The sequence below is a fragment of the Desmodus rotundus genome, chromosome 1 (assembly GCF_022682495.2).
Source record: "Desmodus rotundus isolate HL8 chromosome 1, HLdesRot8A.1, whole genome shotgun sequence".
Classification (NCBI taxonomy): Eukaryota; Metazoa; Chordata; class Mammalia; order Chiroptera; family Phyllostomidae; genus Desmodus; species Desmodus rotundus.
The window spans coordinates 100553346-100574626 of NC_071387.1; the positions used below are offsets into that span (position 1 = coordinate 100553346).

The following is a 21281-nucleotide window of genomic DNA, read 5'->3' on the forward strand; positions in this document are numbered from 1 at the left end:
GGGGGCGCGGGTTTTAGACCGTAGCGTAGGAAAGGCCCCAAGGGGCCGCGGCGTCCAGTGGCCCTCTGTGGCCTGTACTCTAGGACGCGCGCATCTCTGCTCTGTAGGCGTTTTATGAACGTTCAGAGGCAGAGAGCTGCGGCTTTTGAGCGGCGGCCAGAAGTGGGGCGACTTGCTGTTGAGCGGGAGGAAGAGGGAGCGGCGTCTGTGAAGCCCAGCTGTCTGAGGTAATCAAGAATCAGTTCCCCTTCGGCGTAGGCTGCCGATGCCCGGAGAGCTGCCGGCCGCTGCTCGGGGCTGTTGCAAGGTGGTTGGAGGCGAGACGGCCATATCTCGTGGCCTAGCGGCCGGACCCTGCGGCCAGACTGTCTTGGGCGAGGGCGGCCGTCAGGCCCTGGAGGCCACGCTTTCTGCCTTTTGCGCAGATAGGTCCGGGCCCGCGGCGGGGGCACGGTCGTACGCTGCCCGCTTGCACAGTGCTCATGAAGCCCGATTGTCCTCCAGAAATGTTCACGTTCCCGCCTCTGCTGGCGTGTGTTGATGTTTTTGTTTCCGGGCTGTTGTTAACCTCCAGAGAACCGCAGTTCAGCGTCAGATGCAAAAGGCCCCGTGGCCTCCTGAGCCAGGGTGGGCAGCGAGGAGCCGGCTATTTGTGAATACCGTGGCATCCTGGACAGAATCTCGGTGCCGGTTCTGCTGCATCACCTCAAGGAGAGTGAGACTCAAAAGTCTCTATTCAGCCTCCCTTAGAAGTCTAAAAGACCCTTGAAACGTAAAGTCAGCAGAAGGGTCACCCTAATCATCACCAACTGCCATTCTCCCCCTTTTTTATGACTTGATATTTGGACAGACATTTTGTAAAGAAAAGTCGGCTGTAATTTTTCCTAGTTCAAGTAAACAGAAATTTAAAAATACAGGTATAAATCTTCCAAGTAGCTCTCTTTATACGTCTTGCAAAGAAGTACCAAAGAAGAATTTGAGAATCTAGTTACTTAATTGTGGGATGCTTTCTGAGAAGAAAAGGCTATTTTTTCTCTAATTGCTTTCCTTCTACCCTGTTCTCAGTGTCCCAGCTCTCATTCCAGTATTCATACAAGAAGAGTCTCAAATGTTCCATGAAGTGAAGGCTTCCATCATCACAAGAGGATTAAGAGTCACAGAAGTTGTACCCTTATTAAAAGCAGAATACTAGGATGATACTTTAAAATTTAAGAGAAACTTAGAATGTTTTCCTAATCTTTGACGTGGGGAAGGTGCGATAGGAAGCATGTGAATGAACTCTTTGGATAACCCCCCTCTTTGGAGCCAGTGGGTGCCAATTCCCTCACCCACCAACTTCCCTGATTCATAGAAGCAGTCTTTAATTGACATTTGTCTTCAACGACCTGTGCTACAGATCAACTGAATAATAAAAAGAAAAGGAGAGAAACAAAGGGCCTGACAGTTGACTTTCAAGACAAGGCAAGGCAGTATGTTTTTTCTTCATTTTCTCATAATGAGTAGCAAGTAGTAAAGTTCATGTGACTTTCTTATTGACCTGCACTTCTTTTTTCCTGCCCTCAGTGCCTTAGGAAGAAGATCCTTTTATTGATTTTATTCCAGACCAGACTGAGCCTCAGTTGTCAAAGGTGGGCCCAACCCAGGAACAATTGTTCGGGGCAGAATGATGACGGTAGATCTGACGGTGACTGAGTATTTGAATTCTCAGATTAGGGCTCTGTGGGACACCAAGGGGCCTGTTACAGAGAGCTCCACTCAGAATAAGAAGTATACCACACACGTGGACAGTCTCAGTCCTGAGAGCTCTCGCCAACACTTCCGGAGTTTCCACTATCATGAAGCAGCTGGACCCCGTGTGGCTGTTGGTCAACTTCAGGAATTATGCCGTCAGTGGCTAAGGCCAGACATACACTCAAAAGAACAGATATTGGATCTGCTGGTGCTAGAGCAGTTCCTGACCATTCTGCCCAGGGACACCCAGACCCGGATAAAGAAGCATCACCTACAGAGCATTGAGGAAGCTGTGGCCTTGGTAGACCACTTGCAGAGCGAATCTGCTCAAACAAGGAATGGGGTGAGAAGAATGATTCCTGATATATACAATGAAATAGGATGAAGGTGGATATATGGGGGTTGGGGGCAGTCAATTGAGAAATAAGGTGAATTGGATTAATGATCTGTTGTTGCTTTAGGCCACCTAAGGCAGGACCTGAAACCACAGACCCTCAGCAATAGTCACTCCACAAGCTTTGGAGATTCTGAAAAAGACTTCCCGGGTTTTAGAGAGTTGCATTTTTGAAGCCAGAATGTATTGAGAGTAATAAGCCTAGTCTGGCTTGGCCTAGGAGATGAGTGTGTTTTTGTTGTTGTTTTTTATGATTTTAATGCAATTGACAAAGATATGTTTTTCTCTTAAGAGATGGGTCTTAAGTTCTAAGAAACAAAGAGTAACAGGGAGTTGGAGAGGAAGGGGCAGACCCAAAAGAGGGAGAACGTGTAGAGACAAAAAGAGAGAGGATAGTAAAGAAAAAGAGAAACCAAAAAACTAGGTAATACTGCAGAGGAAGAAAGAGGAGGGGAAAAAAAAGGGGGAAACGAAGATTTGGAAATCCCAAGAGTGGCTGCAAGAAGAAAGGCACTGAGAGATAGTGTCCTTTGTACCATAGGCAAGAGCCTTCACCTGCCCTCCCTTAGTGGCTGGTCCTTGGCTCTGGTGGTAAGTGGGGATCCAGGTTATGCCCTTGGACAGGTGGCAGCACAGCAACTGGTTGCAGGCCTGCCATAAAGAATACAGAGCAGGGCATATGTTTGGTGTCAAAATCATGTGGAGGGAGATTAGAGCCAGAATCATTTCTGCCCCTTCTCTGTTTCATCCCTTCTCTGTGGAAATCTTTCCTGGCCATGGGAAAAATCTGGTTAACAGAGTAGCTTTTTAAATTCAATTTCTCAATCTTTTGAGAAAACTGGAAGACAGGAAACTACTAAGGTAGGGTTTTAGGCAAGAGAAAAAGGCTGTCAAGGCAACATGAGACCAGGCGCCCTGTACTACCCTGCTAGTGGTCAGAGCCACGCTCTAAGCAGATAGGTGGGGGCTGCTGTGTTGAAGGGCTGGCAGTAGCCACATCTTTTTTCTTTTATGCCAAATTTCCCAGATTTTGTGGAAAATTGGTGGCCTATTATCTCTTTAAGTCTCTTTGTCATTAGTATCTCACACTTCCCATAATCTGGACTCTTATGTGTTTCCTCCCACTACCACAAGCCCCCAGGCCTAAAGTAAGGTCTGGTAACAAGAATGGGAATTATTTCTAGGTTGCAGTCCGTGTGCTGGGAAAGGAGGCAGTGCTCTTGGGAGAAACAGCAGAGACCCCAGGCTTCAAACTGAAGCCAGCAGAGGCTCCGCCAGCGGGCAGGTCCCAGGATGAAGAAATTTGGAGTGCATATCAGGATCTACAGCAACAGCTGAGCAGGAGTACTCATAAAGAAAGTGAGCCTGTGTGTGAGAGGGGTAAGGAGCTTTGTGACAATTTCTGCTGGAAGAGCTGTGATAGTAATTTGTTCAGGCAGAACATTATGAGCATTTTTTGGGTGCCCAGCCCTATGGATATGCAAATACAGCCGTGTTAGCAATTATGATCCTCCTCTCTTTCCCCCTTCCCTCCACACAGACAGCGTTAGAATAGACCAGCTGTGGGTAAAGGTGGGGGTTGGCCTAAGGTATAGAAATATCCAAACCATAGAACCATGGTAATTACACCATGAACTCTGGTCCTTAGAAAAATGGAAAGGATATGGGCTACCCCGTCCTCAAAACACACAAGGAATAGGGATCACAAACGGGCTGTCAGTGGTAGTATGTGAACACAGTTGTAACTAGGAAAAAAAAATGACAATATATCCACTGTTACTAACTTTGCTTATGAAAACTGGGAAACCTTTTCTGGGAGGAGATAGATACTTGGATCTTATTAACAACGATGAGGCCATTTATGGGCCCTACGCACACTTGTAAAAGTTTCCCATCTACTGAAAAAATCAAGATCTTCTGTATTTTAGAAATAAGCTCAGGATATGCATAGAATTTCCGATGGCTCTTTTCCACCCACAGCTGTACCCGCTCACCAAGTCCTAGATTTTCCTGAGCACTTAAAGAATAACCATTGGACAGTGGCGCCTGAGCTCTTCTTGCCTGAGTCCCAGGTGAGCTATGCTTTCCAGCTGTTTAGGCTGCTTTTCCCTGCTGCCCATGGACCCACACTGCCCAGCAGGTGCTCACAGGCGTGTTAGCCCAGATGTTCTCCCTGGGGAACTGGACACCCCCAGGCTGTGCTCATCTCTCTCTTGCCTCCTTCCCTTCTGCCTTTTCACTTTTAAGAAATCATGTGCTATTAATTCCTCTGTGTGTGGCCTATGATGCAGTTCATGGGCCTGATGTTAGGGCTGCTTCTGTGTTGCAGGTACTGAATGAAGCCCATTCTCTTTTCTAGAGCTTATTGACATTTGAAGAAGTGGCCGTGTATTTTTCACGGGAAGAATGGGAGTTACTGGATCTCAGTCAGAAGGCTGTCTACAGCGATGTAATGCAGGAAAACTATGAAACTGTTATCTCTTTAGGTAAAGATTCTCCCTTCCCTTTGCTTACAAGTTGAGTAGTCTGTAATGTTATTAGCTTACTGGGAATGCACCCCTGTGTGAAAGTCTGTTCCAGTAGCTAGGTGGTTCTCAACTCGATGGTGTGGGTAAGGGAAAGGTTTATCCAGATTACCTGGAGCTTTTATGAAGTTCATATGTTCATTCCTTATCCTAAATTTCTTTATCTCTCCTTGCACTCTGCCCTACAGATCTCCTCCTATAATTCTCTTTCCAATTCCATAAATGGTACCACCATTTACCCAATAATTCTGGCCAAAAAACCTGGGTCATCCTTTATTCTGATCTTGCCATCATACCCCACTACTAATGCATCACTGGTCCTCTTGGCTCCACCTTAACATCATAGCCTGAGTCCAACCATGTCTTATTCTCTTGCCCTGTTAGCATTCTGGCCTAAGCCAGTGGCTTCTCTAACCAGCTTTGCAACTGATGCCCCAGCTACCACTCTTGACCTCCAACAGCCTATTTTCCCTGACAGTTAGAGTCTTTTAAAAATCTGTTGAGATAATGACATTTCTCTGCTTCAAAACCTTACAATAACTTTTCACACATTCAGAATAAAACCTGAACTCCTTATGAGGTGTGTAGGCCCCTCCAAGATCTGGCCCCTACTCACCTCCCTGTCATTCATGCCCTGACTCCATCCTCTAGCCACACTGGTCTTCTTGCTGTTTCTTGAACTTTCCATGCTTATTTTTACTTTCCCACTTTCTTTACCTGGCATACTGGACTCTCTGAGTACTACATTTTCAGATACCTCTAATTTTTGCCCCCCTCAGAATAATTTATTTAATATAAGAAAAATAATGAGATTTCCTTTTAATTGACTTCAGTCATGAAAACTGAGGACAGTCAATATGGGAACTGGTTGTAAGAACTGGTAGTCACTTCTAGGTATCACATAACACTTGTAAAGGAGTACTCTACTGAAAGAAGCAGGATCTTGTATATTTTAGAAATGTGCATAGAATGTTCATAGATGCAAGAGAAATTTCCGATGGCTCTTTTCCACCCACAGCTGTGCCTGCTCACCAGACCCTAGCCTTTCCTGAGCAGACAAACACCAAAGATTGGACAGTGACGTCTGAGCTCTTCTTGCCTGAGTCCCAGGTGAGCTGTGCTTTCCAGCTGTTTAGGGCTGCCTTTCCCTGCTGCCCATGACCCACACTGCCCAGCAGGTCCTCAGAGGTGTGTTAGCCCAGATGTGCTCCCTGGGGAACTGGACACGTCCCAGGCTGTTTACTGATCCCTTGCCTCCTTCCTTTCTGCTTTTTCACTTTTAAAAAATCATGTGCTGTTAATCATGTCATGTCCTCAGTGTGTGGCCTACTATTCAGTTCATCGGCCAAATGTTACGGCTGCTTTTGGAGTCTTAAGTACTGAGCTGAAGCCCATTCTTTTCTTTAGACCTTATTGACATTTGAAGAAGTGGCCGTGTATTTTTCGAGGGAAGAATGGGAATTACTGGATCCCAGTCAGAAGGCCCTATACAATGATGTAATGCATGAAAACTATGAAACTGTCATCTCTCTAGGTAAAGATTCTCCCCTTCCCCTTGTATAGAAGTTGAGTAATCTGTCATGTTCTTGACTTATTGTGAATACTCCCCTGTGAAATAATCTGTTCCAGTAGCTGGTTGGTTCCCAACTTGATGGTGTTTGCACAAGAAAGGTGTATCCAGGTCACCTGGGAGCTTTTTCTAAGTACACATTCCTTACCTTACATAGAATTCTGGGTCTCTTTCCTTTCTTTTCTCCAAACCTTCTCTTCTCATATCTTCTCATCTCAGTAAAGAACAGTTCTGTTCACTCAGATGCTCAGAGCAAGAAGCGTAGTCATTCTTTCTCGTTATTTTGTCATCATACCTTACTACTAATGCATCACTATTCTCTTGGCTCCACCTTCGCTCCATCTTCACAGTGTAGCCTGAGTCCAACTATGTCTCGTCTTCCTACCTTGTTAGCATTCTGGTCTAAGCCAGTAGTATCTCAAACCAGGTCTGCCCTACTAGCTTTTTAACTGGCTCCTTCTCCCAACACTCTTGCCCTCCCATAGGATATGTTTTCTATGCAGCAGCCAGTCTGTTAAAACCTAATCAGATTATGACATTTTCCTGGTTCAGAACCTTATGATGACTTTTCACCGCATTGAGAATAAAATACAGACTTTTCCTTACCAAGGTTCTCAAGACATTTCAAGATCTGATGTTTCCTCCCCTTTCTGTCTTTATCTCCTACCACTGTACCCTTGTTCAGTTCTCTTTGGCCACACTGGTCTTCTTGCTGGGATTTATTTATTTATTTGTTTGTTTGTTTGTTTGATTTTTAGAGAGAGAGAGAGGAAGCAGGGGTGCGGGGAGAAACATCAATATCTTGTTCCACTTATTTATGCATTCATTCATTGATTGTATGCTGTGACTGGAGACCAAACCCACAACCTTGGCATATCAGGATGATGCCCTAAGCAACTAGTATCCTAGTTGCTGGGAGCTACCTAGTATCCATCCAGGGCTTGTTTTTTTTTTTTTTTTTTTTTTTTTTAATTTATTTATTGTTATTTAATTACAGTTGTATGCCTTTTCCCCCATCCCTTCACCCCACCCCAGGTGAACCCACTTCCCTCCCCCCTCTCCACCCTCCCCCTTGGATTTGTTCATGTGTCCTTTATAGTAGTTTCTGTAATAGGGCTTGTTTTTTAAACTTGCCATACTCATTTCTACTTTCTCCTTTCCTCTGCCTGGCATACTTTTCTGCTATATGGCGAAACTTGCACTTTTAGATCTCAAATATTATTTTCTCAAAGAGGCCTTCCACGTAGCCATATCTCAGATAGCTTCACAGAAGCAGAATCTTAAATGCTCTTTTACCCTGCTTTAATTTCTTTTAAAACATTTGTCACTAAATGATACTGATATGTTTTGTCCAACTGCATATGAACCGCTGAGCTATAGGAGTAGTAGAAATTTTTCCTATTTCACTTTCTGGTGCTCAAGAGCAAAATGCAAAGTATAATTATGACACTTGTGCATATTATACCCAACCCACTGACCTTCACATTGACTCTGCTAGACCTGGGTTTATTCAGGGTGAGTCCTAAAGAGTTAATAAGACCAGCCTGTATTCCCTGCAACCTCTGGAGTTTTATTTCAACTTGGTCAAGTGTGGGGTTATTTATTGGTGGCAGAAGAGAAGGAACATGTACAAGATTGCCATGACCTATGTCCTTTCCATTGATCAAGCTAGGTTTATTTCTCAATCTCCACTTTGCATACCAACCACAAATTCATAGTATAACTGATACCTGATATGAATGTCTAATCATTTAACCATTTAGGCATAACAAATTGTAAGTGTTCTTTACTCTTACTAAAATAGTTTGGAATTAGTGAATCATTGTTAAGGTACCAGGTTGTCTTTTTTTTAAAGATGTTATTTATTTATTTATTTAGAGAGAAGGGAAGGTCACAGAGAGGGAGAGAAACATCAATGTATGGTTGCCTCTCACACACCCCCTACTGGGGACCTGGCCTGCAACCTAGGTATGTGCCCTGACTGGGAATCAAACCGGCAACCCTTTGGTTTGCAGGGCAGCGCTTAATACACTGAGCCATACCAGCCAGGGCCCAGATTGTCTTTTTTAATATTTTACTTATTTATTTTTAGAGAGAGGCTAAGGGAGGGAGAAAGAAAGGGAGAAAAACACCAATGAAAGAAAAATTGATCTGTTGCCTCTCACATGCGCTCCTTCTGGGGCCTGAACCCTCTACCCAGGCATGTGCCCTGACCGGGAATTGCACTAGCACTTTTGCTTTGCTGGATGATGCCCAACCATCTGAGCCACACCAGTGAGGGCAAGGTACCAGTTTTTGACCTCAGTTTTTCCATTTCACAGCCTTATTTGTGCTCCCCAAACCTAAAGTGATCTCCTGTCTAGAACAAGGGAAAGAGCCATGGGTTCAAGGATCCACGGAGTTCATGGACAGTCCTGGAGAGCTGCCTATAGGTAAATATACCATGGGAAGACAAGAAATATGCCTTAATAGGAACCTTTGCAAGGACTTAACATTTTTTAGAGAAATGTTTTTTTAGATTTTTATTTATTGACTTTAGAGGGGAAGAGGTAGGAGGAGTAAGAGAGAAACATAGATTTGTTGATCCACCCATTTATGCATTCATTGGTTGATTCCTTTATGTGCCCTGACCAGGGATCCAACTCACAACCCTGGGGTATCGGGATGACGCTCTGCCCAACAGAGCTACTTGGCCAGAGCCAAGGACTTAACTTTTATTAAGATTCTATTTACCTGTTTTAAAAAAAATCAATGATCTTTGATTTTTTTTCTCTCCATTGCTGTGGTTTTCTTGCTCTGCTATTCAGTTGGCTCATTGTCATATTAATTCCAACAGGGTTAAAGCTCAAAAATGACAGTGAAAGTCATCAGCCTGTGTGTCTTTCTGGCTTAGAAATAGAAGCACCTAGAGACATAATATCAAAAAAGGCCAGAGTGAAAGTTCCCCAGAAAACAACAGTCAAAGAAAATCATGGTGAAATGAACAGGGTGGGGAAATGGCACCAAGATTTAACAGTAAAGAAAAGAAAGAAGCTTTCAACTTGGAAACAAGAGCTGCTGAAACTTATGGATCGTCACAAGAAAGAACGTGCAGCAGAGAAGCCTTTTAAATGTCAGGAATGCGGGAAAAGCTTCAGAGTCAGCTCTGACCTTATTAAGCACCAAAGAATTCACACTGAAGAGAAACCATATAAATGCCCACAGTGTGATAAGAGGTTTAGATGGAGTTCAGATCGTAATAAGCACTTAACAACACACCAAGGAATAAAACCATATAAATGCTCATGGTGTGGGAAAAGCTTCAGTCAAAATACAAATCTCCATACACACCAAAGAACTCACACTGGAGAGAAGCCCTTTACATGTCATGAATGTGGAAAAAAATTTAGTCAGAACTCCCATCTTATTAAACATCGGAGAACCCACACAGGTGAGCAGCCTTATTCCTGTAACATATGCAGAAGAAACTTCAGCAGGCGGTCGAGCCTTCTTAGGCACCAGAAACTCCACCAGTGAAGGGGGAAGCTTGTCCAGTGTCATCAGTCTGAACAAATTCACCAAGTGGAGTTTGATGCTAAAGTTTGTGGAAAAATACAAAACTATGAAGCATGAATTTTTCATCAGTGGAATATTTGGGGATATCAGCATCATGTTGCACAGAAAGAAATCAAATTTGACTCTGCAGGAGATGCATTAAACTGCTTAATGCATACTGTACTACTTACTGTTTTTACTTAAAACCTATAGAGAATTCCTTAGCAAGATTAGTGTTCTAAGAACTTTCTCAAAATGGAAGAAGCTGTTTTGGGATTGTACCTGCTAAAATATCAAATTCAGCTTCAAGTAGCAGATGAAGCCATGAATCAGTCTTCTGGGTCCCAGAGGTAAACAGTGTTGGTTTTGCATTGATCCCCCCAGCCACTCTTAAACACATGCAACAGAAACATTTGTAGCATCGTCTTCCAAAACAGAAAGCAATAATATCTCATTTAATTGCATACCATTATCTCTAACGTAGCAGGATTAACAATTTCAATAGTCTCATGGGACAGAAATGAATTCTAATGTAAAGTTTTCTAAGAACCAAATTGGATTTTCCTCCTCTTGTCACTTGACAAAAAGTTTTTTCTTGAACTTTTTAGCAACTTTAGCTCTTAAGTCATATTAGCACAAATTTTACTTCAATGAAATCATGTTTACTTCACCACTCGAGAATCTGCCCGATAACTAACAATGCACTATCTTTCCTCTCATTGGTGTTTTTTGGAAAAAAGGAAAACATTTCTAATGAGATTATATGGAAACATGTTGGAATTTTTAGCCATGGAATAATGTATTAGATGTAAAGAAGAATTTTCTGCAATAAAAGAAATGACTTTCCTTCCCTCACAATATTAATAGGATAAAATAGCCATAAAAATTAGCACTTTCCTGAGGCCTAAAAGAAAGTTAATGGGAGTCTAGGTTTAACTTCTCAGGATTTTGTTTGTTTGCTTTTTCATTTGGCTTTTGTTATTAAGAATCAGGAGAGATTTATGTGTCCGGGAACTGGAGCGTGTGCTGCAGACAGCGTTCTGTGGTGCACTGTGTATGGTGACCAGGGAATCCATTCAGCAGGAGACCAGGTTTCCAAAAGGACAGTTTTGGGAACTGATGCAGAGTGGTTGGCAAAAATGAGTCAGTCCACATCCATATGGGTTGTCTTACACTGTAAACTATTAGGCAGGGTCTGCCTATACTTGTTCTCTTCAGAGCAGCATTTAGTGGTAGTCCTGGGTGATGTTTGATACACTGCTGAAAACCTGTAGGCTGTGGATATTCTTATAACCTACCCTTTATTTCTACCTTTGACTCAGATGTATTCTTGTTAGAGCTTTCAGGGGTTAAATTCTCTCTTCCAAATCTATTTTATAAATGAGGAAATTAAAGCACAAACTTCTGTTAGGGGTAACTTAGCTTCATCAGTGAGGCCTAAAGGCAGGATTACTAGGATTTTGTATGTTATTTCTACAGAGCCAGACTAGATGACATTGTATTGTATCTATTTCTAGCTTGTGAAACATTTCTGTTTCTTGATTGGTTACTAAAACACTCTTAAGTCTCCATTTTCTCTATGAAATAGTGAAAACACTCACCTCAGGGTCATTTGGGGATTACAGGGATTAAGGAAAGAGAAGCACCTACCAGCCTTAGCAACAGTAGATGCTCAGTGTGCATTTCTTTCCTTTCCCCTGCTCCCCAAATATGTTCAGCAGACTGACTACATTAAAGGAGCAGATGCATTTGTGGTTCTTGCAGCTCCTTTTTGGAGCTGGGCACTGGTTATACTGATTTGGTTTGTGGCTTCAGTATTTTTTGGTGTAAGTCACCTGAACTTTGGTCTGGCACCTTCAGTGAGAGTTAATTTTCTTCCCCAAGGTGAACTACACCAAATATTTCTTACATGGCAACACTGAAGCTTTGGTCTGAGTAGCTCGTATCCAACACCCTCAGCCTTAGACCCCTGGGATTCTGTCTTTTCTCCCAACAAGGTACATGTGGATTTCTGGTTGGCAGTACATTGAATGGTGGCCTTTTATGCATCCAGGCAATGTTACAGACCAAGGACATAGGTGTGAACAAAAAAAAATGCATACCCTCGTGGAGCTTATATTCTAGTGAACAATAAAAAGGAGACTGATTATGCTTTTCTGCTCCTTGCAGTTAGGGCCGTCAGCCATTTTGGTCAGTGGGTTGTGAGCAGAATCCTCACTTCTGGGCTGAAACCAGTGCTCTCCTTTCTTGCCCCAACATGGAAGCACATACAGAGACAGGAACCATGAGACGAAACTAGTCTACAATGCTGAGTCCTTCACATGGCAGGTCAGCTCTTCTCATTAGTCTCCTAGGCCTGTAATGGACTTTTGGACTTTGTGGGAACAAGAAATAAACTTTTGTGTTTAACCACTGGGATACTGTGTGCTGTGTGTTTCTGCAGTATAACCTGGCCTGTTTTAATGGAGGTGGCCCTTCTACTAGAGCTCTGCAACATTTTTTTTTTTTATTCCACTTGACCTTTGGCTCTCAGGAGAGATCTAGCTTCCTCTAGATGTTCCCCTGAACTGAAGTAACATTGATGGGAACACTTAGGAGCTTACAAGACTGTAGGTGAAAAGAAAAATAAAGTAAATAAAGAAGACTGCCAGTGATATTAAGGAAAGACTGATTGCTTGTCAGGGAACATATCCTGGGGAGATTAGTTATTCAAGTGGACAAGGCAGCCTTCCCCTGTGGCCTTATTACTCTGTTCTTTGTTTTCTTGTGCACTACTGCCCCATGTGCACAAGATGTGTTTCTGTTGGTCTGTGGGCTAGGCAGAGGGTAGCAGTTGCTTTTCATTCCTTATGTGAGTACAATAGATTTCAAGGAATGGTTTGGTAACTAACGCTGTGAAACCTGTGAGTTGTGCCTCAAAAACTGGGACATATGGCATATTCTACACCTTTATTATTCTTCCTTTATTAGTGTATAAAGGAAGTTGGCTACACTTCCTAAACTAAGGGATGACAGTTGAGAAGAAGCTTGGGTAGGAAAGCAGGGGTGGGACACCTCAGCTGGGGAGTGAGAACTCTCCAGTGGGAATGTCCTAGCTTAGGCAATATCCAGCAGCACAATGTCTCAGAACTCTGTACGGTTGGAATTTGGTGTGGACATGTGGGAGTTGAAAAAAGGAATTTACATAGCCTTATCACAGGGATAAGAGCAGATTACTTAAAAAACAAACAAAAAACCTAAAAGCAAAATCTGTTGAGGCTTGTTTTATTTTTTTTATTATTTTTAAAATAATATATTTTATTGATTATGCTATTACTTGTCCCATTTTTCCTCCTCTAGTCCCCTCCGCCCTGCACCCCCCTCCCACCCACATTCCCCTCCTTTAGTTCATGTCCATGGGTCATACAGATAAGGTCTTTGGCTTCTACATTTCCTATGCTATTTTTAACCTCCCCTTGTCTATTTTCTACCTACCATTTAATGCTACTTATTTTCTGTACCTTTTCCCCTTCTCTCCCCCTCCCAATCCCCTATTGATAACCCTCCATGTGACATCCATTTCTGTGATTCTTTCCTGTTCTAGTTGTTTGCTTAGTTTGCTTTTGTTTTTGTTTTAGGTGTGGTTGTTAATAACTGTGAGTTTGCTGTCATTTTTACTGTTCATATTTTTTATCTTTTTCTTAGATAAATCTCTTTAACATTTCATATAATAAGGGCTTGGTGATGATGAACTCCTTTAACTTGACCTTATCTGGGAAACACTTTATCTGCCCTTCCATTCTAAATGAAAGCTTTGCTGGATAGAGCAATCGTGGATTAGGTCCTTGCCTTTCATGACTTGGAATACTTCTTTCCAGCCCCTTCTTACCTGTAAGGTGTCTCTTGAGAAAGCAGCTGACAGTCTTATGGGAACTCCTTTGTAGGTAACTGTCTCCTTTTCTCTTGTGGCTTTTAAGATTCTCTTCTTATCTTTAATCTTGGGTAATGTAATTATGATGTACCTTGGTGTGTGCTTCCTTGGGTCCGACTTCTTTGGGACTCTGAGCTTCCTGGACTTCCTGGAAGACTATTTCCTTTGCCAGATTAGGGAAGTTCTCCTTCACTATTTGTTCAAATAAGTTTTCAATTTTTTGTTCTTCCTCTTCTCCTTCTGGTACCTCTATGATTAGGATGTTGGAATGTTTAAAGATGTCATGGAGGTTCCTAAGCCTCTTCTCACTTTTTTGAATTCTTTCTTCATTCTTTTCTAGTTGAAGTTTCTTTCTTCCTTCTGGTCCACACCATTGATTTGAGTCCCAGTTTCCTTCCTGTCACTGTTGGTTCCCTGTACATTTTCCTTTATTTCACTCAGCGTAGCCTTCATTTTTTCATCTAATTTGCGACCAAATTCAACCAATTCTGTGAGCATCCTGATTACCAGTGTTTTGAACTGTGCATCTGATAGGTTGGCTATCTCTTCATCACTTAGTTGTATTTTTTCTGGAGCTTTGATCTTCTGTTCTTTCATTTGGGCCTTTTTCTTTTTCTTTTTTTTTTTTGTCTTGGGGTGCCTGAGCCACAAAAAGTTAAGTGCCTAAGGCAGGTTCTGCTGAAAAGACCGATGCACCCGACTGTCTCGGAGCATGCAGGTAAAAATGCTGGAAGAACTTGTCCCCGTGTAAAAAGTCTACCCGCATCCACACAGCTGTGGTTCCTCGGAAAAAAAGTACGTTTTAGGTGGAAGGGATCACTGCTCTTTTCTTTCCAAGTTTTCCCCCTGCCGCATTCCTTCCCTCCTGAGGCTTGTTTTAAAAATGAAATCAGACAACACCATAGGTTCAGTCTCTAATATTAGTGTTAAAGTTCTCACAAATATCTCCTCCATACCCAGATGACTTTTAGGACAAACCAAGAGTTGCTTTTTATTTTTTAAAGATCTTATTTATTTTCAGAGAGGGAAGGGAAGGAGAAGGAAAGGGAGAGAAACGTCAGTTGGTTGCCTCTTGTTTACCACCAACTGAGGACTTGGCCCACAACCCAGGCTTGTGCCCTGACAGGGAATCAAACAGGTGACCTTTTGGTTTGCAGGCTGGCACTCAATCCAGTGAGTCACACCAGCCAGGGCAGAGGGTGCTTTTTAAATTTGTTAGGTAACAGTCTTACAGTGGCTCCAAGGTTGGTTCTGAGCACTGCATCATTGACCCAGGCTATCCCTCAAAGCCTCAACCCCTTCTCTGCCCTGGTCTAAGCAGCAAAAGTGCTGAGAGTTCTCAGAGTGTCCACTACTAAGTGGACTCTGGAACCCCAAGCTGATGATGAGAACCTCAGCTATCTTTTAACTGGAGAGGAATGACAGGAGGAGAACGTGGAATCAAACTAAAACTAAGACTGCTGGAATTTCAATCAGTTTTTGGAACCTTGAGAACAATTTAATTCCCATAGAGAGCTTGAGAGGAAGGATGTTAAGCAGCTTTTTCCATCTACCTGGACAGTTGGGATTACAAAAGATTTGAACTCCATAAAAGATTTTTTAAGCATTCACTTGAGTCACTCCACTGACAAGTGCTTACTGAGCACCTTCAGTTTCCCCTCTCATGTCTATTGGATCAAGGCTACCTATTAACTTTTCTCTTGTAGGCTTTCCCTCTAGAGCTTAGAGTCAATTGTTTGTGGAAGTTCTTACTTTCTATGGGTTCTCTCTCATATAGAGTCTCTGAAGTACACTCAAAGAGGAAAGTTTTTAAAATTATATTTTATTATTTATGCTATTACAGTTATTCCAGTTTTTCCCCCTTTGTCCCCCTCTACCCAGTCCCCTCACTCCCTCAGGCAATCCTCATGCCTGATTGAACATGGACGGCAATCCAATTGTCCATATCCATGGGTCATGCATATATCTTCTTTGTCTATTCCCTATGCTGTAGTTTACATCCCCATGGTGATTCTGTAACTACCAATTTGTGTTTCTTAATCCCTTCACCTTTTTTTCTCATTGCCCCCTACTCCTCTCCTATCTGGCAACCATCAAAACGTTCTCTGTATCTATGCTCCTGTTTCTGTTCTGCTTGCTTATTTATTTTGTTTTTTAGATTCAATTTTTGGTAGATATGTATTTATTGCCAGTTTATTGTTCATATTTTCAATTTTCTTCAAGAAGACTCTGACATTTCATATAATACTGGTTAGTGATGAACTCCTTTAGCTTTTTCTTGTCTGGGAAGCTCTTTATTTGTCACTCGATTCCACATGATAGTTTTGCTGGGTAGAAAAATCTGGTTGTAGGTTCTTGCTTTTTATCACTTTCAACATTTCTTGCCAATCCCTTCTGGCATGCAGAGTTTCTTTTGAGAAATCAGCTCACAGTCTTATGGGAGTTCCCCTGTAGGCAACTAACGTAATTTCTCTTTCTGCTTTTAAGATTCCCTCTTTATCTTTAACCTTTGGCATTTTAATTATGATGTGTCTTGGAGTGGGCCTCTTTGCAACCATCTTGTTTGGGACTCTCTGTGGTTCCTGGACTTGCATGTTTATTTCTTTCACCAAGTTAGGGAAGTTTCCTGTCATTTCTTTTTCAAATAATTTTTCAATTTCTTGCTCTCTTTTTTTCTCTTTCCAGCACGCCCATGATGTGAATGTTGGCTTGCTTGAAGTTGTCCCAGAGGCTCCTTACACTATCCGCATTTTTTTTGGATTCTGTCTTCTTGCTGTTCTGATTGGTTGTTTTTTTAATTCCTTATATTCCAAGTCACTGATTTGATTCTCATCTTCTTCCACTCTACTGTTGATTCCCTATAAATTATTCTTTAAAAAAAAATTTAAGTATATTTTATTGATTATGCTAATACAGTTTTCCCAATTTTTTTCTCCCCTTTATTCCCACTCTGCCCTGCACGCCATCCCCCTCTCCCCGCCCATCCTCCAGCATTCCCCACCCATTAGTTCATGTGCATGGGTTGTACATGTAAGTTCTTTGGCTTCTTAGTTTTCTATACTATTCTTAACCTCTCCCCATCTATTTTATGCCTACCAATTATGTTTCTAATTCCTTGTACCTTTCCCTCCCCATCCTTCCTCTCCCCCTCCCCACTAAAAACCCTCCATGTGATCTCCATTTCTCTGGTTCTGTTCCTGTTCTAGTTGTTTGGTTTGCTTAGTTTTTGTTTTTGTTTTTTAGTTTCAGTTGTTGATAGTTATGAGTTTGTTGTCATCTTACTGTTCATAGTTTTGATCATCTTCTATCTTAGATAAGTCCCTCTAACATTTCATATAATAAGGGCTTGGTAATGATGAACTCCTTTAATATGACCTTATCTGGGAAGCACTTTATCTGCCCTTCCATTCTAAATGAAAGCTTTGCTGGATAGAGCAATCTTGGATGTAAGTCCTTGCCTTTCATGGCTTCAAATACTTCTTTCCAGTCCCTTCTTGCCTGCAAGGTTTCTTTTGAGAAATCAGCTGATAGTCTTATGGGATCTCCTTTGTAGGTAACTGTCTCCTTTTCTCTTGCTGTTTTTAAGATTCTTTATCTTTAATCTTGGGTAATGTAATTATGATGTGCCTTGGTGTGTTCCTCCTTGGGTCCAATTTCTTTGGGATTCTCTGGGCTTCCTGGAAGTCTATTTCCTTTGCCAGATTGGGGAAGTTCTCCTTCATTATTTGTACAAATAAGTTTTCAATTTCTTGTTCTTGTTCTTCTCCTTCTGGCACTTCTGTGATTCAGATGTTAGAGCGCTTAAAGTTGTCCCATAGTTTCCTAAGCCTCTCCTCATTTTTTTCAATTCTTGTTTCTTCATTCTGTTCTGGTCGAATGTTTATTTCTTCCTTCTGCTCTAAACTGTTGATTTGAGCCCTGGTTTCCTTCCCTTCACTGTTGGTTCCCTATATATTTTGTTTTATTTCACTTTGGGTAGCCTTCATATTGCAACCGAGCTCAATCAGTTTTATGAGCATCTTGATTAGTTTCCTTGTCTTCATTTTTGGTTCTTTTTCTGGAGTTTTGATTTGTTTTTTCATTTGGGCCATATTTCTTTGTCTCATTTTGGCAGCTTCCCTGTGTTTGTTTCTATGGATTAAGTGGAGCTGCTATGTCTCCCAGGCTTGGTAGAGGGGCCTAATGTAGTAGGTGTCCTCTAGGGTCCAGTGGCACAGCCTCCCTAGGGCACTCGAGGTGCACCCACCATGTAGGCTGTGTACACCCTCCCTTTGTAGTTGAGCCTTGATTGCTATTGACACATCCAGGGTAAGATACTGACTGTGTTTTGCTCCGGATCACACAGCCAAAGCTACAAAGTGATCTGCAGATGGCTGCTACTTGTGCTGGGCTTGGAGGTGCCCATGGGAGGCCATGCTGTGAACCAAAGGTGGCTGCTACTAGTTCTGGGTCTGAGGCAAGTTAGCAAGAGGTACAGTGCTTGCTGAAGCTAGATGCTTGTTTGAGAGAATTTGGAAAAGTCTGAAGCATGGGCTAAGACAAGCCATTCATATGGAAAAGCCATTGGAAACAGGTTGGATGGGCCCAAAAGTTGGGTGGGGCAGGGCCTCAGGGAATCACCAGGGTGGGGAAACAAGTATGAGCCAGGTTGATGGAGTCTCAGATATGCTGCCCACCTGCTGGCTTTGTAACTCTGTGGGGCAGGGGCAGAAAAGGAAAAATAGCCTATGCTAGCACTTCTGTCTGTGAGAAAGCTGCCTCCCCCAGCTCTTGTCCTGATGCCAGACAATTCAGTTCCTCCCCATATGTCTCTGATGCCTTTCAATCTGCTGCTTCTACGCTGGAACTCAGAGGGAGTGAGTCCAAGTAAGTCTGTGCATGGTCCTTTAAGAGGAACTGCCTGAGGCTCAGAAGTTTCTGTCATCTACCACCTTAATCCTTGCTGGTTTTTACAGCTGAAAGTTATGGGGACTTCTCTTTCTAGTACTGCAGGCCCTGGGCTGCGGTCCTGGTGTGGAGCTGAGACTCCTCGCTCTTTGGATATTCCTCCTGGTTTTTTAAAAAAAGATTTTTTAAATTTATTTTTAGAGAGAGGGGTAGGGAGGGAGAAAGAAAGGAAATATCAATGTGTGGTTGCCTCTCACACACCCCCTACTGGGGACCTGGCTCACAACCCAGGCATATACCCTGATTGGGAATTGAACTGGCAACCCTGTGTCCTGATTTTTATCTACCACAGGTGGGTGTAGGACCAGCCCATTCTGTGTCTCTGCCTCTGCTACTGGTCTCAGTGTGGTTTCTTCTTTAATTCTGTAGTTGTTTTCTTCTTTAATTCCATAGTTGTAGGACTTCCATTCAGCTGGATTTCTGACAGTTCAGAATAACAGTTGTTCTAAAGCTTAGCTGTAATTTTGATTAAGTAGGAAATTTTGAAGCTTTACCCACACTGTATTTCTAAGGTTCTTTCCAAACAAGTACATAAGCATGTTGTTACTGAATCTTTTCCACATATGTCTCTTTTATAGTTTCTTTCTTGTGAGGTTTCAGTGGAGAACAAGCTCTGGGGACCATTTAAAACATCTACTGGACTTGCTTTATGCGTAGGGTTTCCTTCCTTTGTGAATTTTGCAATGGGCAATGGTACCGTGCCACACCGAAGTGCTTTCTTCCTGTGTCATGCACCCGTATCTGATGATGTTTGTACTTACAACAGTTCTTCCATCTACCTCCCATGAGAAGAATTAAGCAAACAAGCTCTTTTCTTACATTGAGTTTCAGATTTAGGAAAACTGTCAGAATTGCTTCTCATTTCTACCACAGTAGGATGATGAATATTGCACCACTTTTAGCACTAACAGAAAAGATTAAGCTTTGTAGTATTTGGATATACTGCACATTTAAGGAAAAAGTAAGAAAGCTTACTGTTGCATTTTTTTAAATCAATGGGTATATTACCAACATAATTTTCACACTAAGCATTTGTCCATGATTTGCACAAAAAACTGAACAGTTTCAAAGCATTTGAAAAAACCAAAAAGTGAAGAATCTTTAACATTCAATAAGGGAAATGTAAAATTAAGTACTTTTAACTTTAGAAAATTCTTAAATTAAAAAAGTTAGCTTAAGGAATAGTTTCTTACACAGAGGAGTTAGGAAAATGGTTTTTTAAAAAAAAAATGTTTCTTCATTCTTTAACTGTGGTGAGTAAACATTACCCAGCATTAAAATTATTTAACCTTCTAAAAGGAGAAGCTCATATTTCCAATCTTATTCTTCTTTGAGTGAAAAGGCACTCCTACAATATTCTCCTCTTTGGTTTTTGCAAAGCTCCCACATGTTAAAATCCTAACTTGTCCAAGGGCTCTTTCCTCCCTTGACCTTAACTCATGTACAAGTCAGTCATATATATTCTTATCACTCTGAGCACTGTGTTTATTCCCTTCATAACATGTATCACAAATTAAGAGTTATTTGGTTTGTTCACTTGTTTTTATCTGTCTTCCCCCATTAGAATGTGAGCAACTAGAGGGCAGGGGCTGTCTGGTACAGCCTTGAATCTTCAGTGTCAAGCACAAGACTGACAAGTCATAATGTGTAATAAATACAAGAATGAAAACAAATCAAATAGAAAACCGTGCCACAGCCACCTGAACATTAGCTTTGTTTACTCAGGTCATCCCTTGGCTCATTGATTTCCCTTTTTCAGGTGTTGAGTGCTTGACAGATGTGTGATGGCCATGAGTCCTGCTCTTGTTCTTTATCAGGAAAGATGGAAGAGAAGAGCATGTAGGTCTTCTAACAGAGCACACACATAATTTATATGTTGGCGAAACATATGGATGTCTGAAGCTATCATTCTGTCTGCATGCATGTTTAAGCCCAGAGCTCAAGAAGCTTCATCCCAGAATATGAAGACAGGATTCAAAGTGCACTCCAGGAAAAACATCTTCATTCAGGTAGCCTCTCCAGGGATTCACCCCACAATGTCTGCTCTCCAGCACTTGCCAGTAGCAAGGGTCTGAATGCCTGTACAACTGTATTCCAAGCACTTGGCACCTCTCCTCCTGCTGACTCTCTCAACACTGAAACATATAGAAGGATCTGGAAGGGGCCTTAGATGTCTAGCTCTGGGAGTTCCAGCCAAGATGGAGGTGTAGGTAGAAACCCTTTGCTTCTTCATACAACCAAAAAGAGAAAAACAACCAATCTAACATCAATAAACAACCAGAAGTGCCAGAAAATCAAACTGCATGGAACTCCAACAACCACAGAATTAAAGAAACAGTCAAAGAGAACAACCAGAACGGTAAGACGGTGAAGGGAGAGAAACTGTGGTTAGGTGGCAGACTGTGGGGGTGGGGCTGGCTGCTGCTTGGGGGCAGGCTTCGAGGGAGGGGCTGACTTAAGGGAAAACTGAGACTCAGAGGTGGCTATGGACTATGGCAGTTGCTGCAGTAGGAGAAACTCCCAGTCTCACACGAGAGTCTGTTGGAAAGTGCACTAGGGACAAGCAGGCAAGCTACATTGTTCCCTCTCTGGCTGCTCCCCCACAGGCAGTGCTGCAGCATAGCAAGGAGGCTTGCCCTGCCTGGGTGAATACCAAAGGCCCCACCCCCT

At 42.3% G+C, this 21281-nt stretch overlaps 1 protein-coding gene across 2 annotated transcripts; it reads left to right on the forward strand.

The window, feature by feature from the left end:
• Nucleotides 1-4: 4 nt before the first annotated feature.
• Nucleotides 5-12683, forward strand: LOC112298338 (zinc finger protein 75D). 2 transcript variants are annotated; one of them, XM_045189801.2, is made up of 8 exons: nt 7-2074; nt 3310-3505; nt 4106-4197; nt 4485-4611; nt 5669-5760; nt 6058-6184; nt 8542-8652; nt 9057-12683. In XM_045189801.2, exons 1-8 carry the CDS (start codon nt 1664-1666, stop codon nt 9734-9736), a joined length of 1836 nt encoding a protein of 611 aa, XP_045045736.2. In that variant the 5' UTR covers nt 7-1663; the 3' UTR covers nt 9737-12683. The 2 variants fall into 2 exon arrangements, with proteins under 2 accessions (XP_053784669.1, XP_045045736.2); XM_053928694.1 differs by lacking the exon at nt 6058-6184 and having other exon boundaries at nt 5-2074; nt 9057-9194.
• Nucleotides 12684-21281: the final 8598 nt, after the last annotated feature.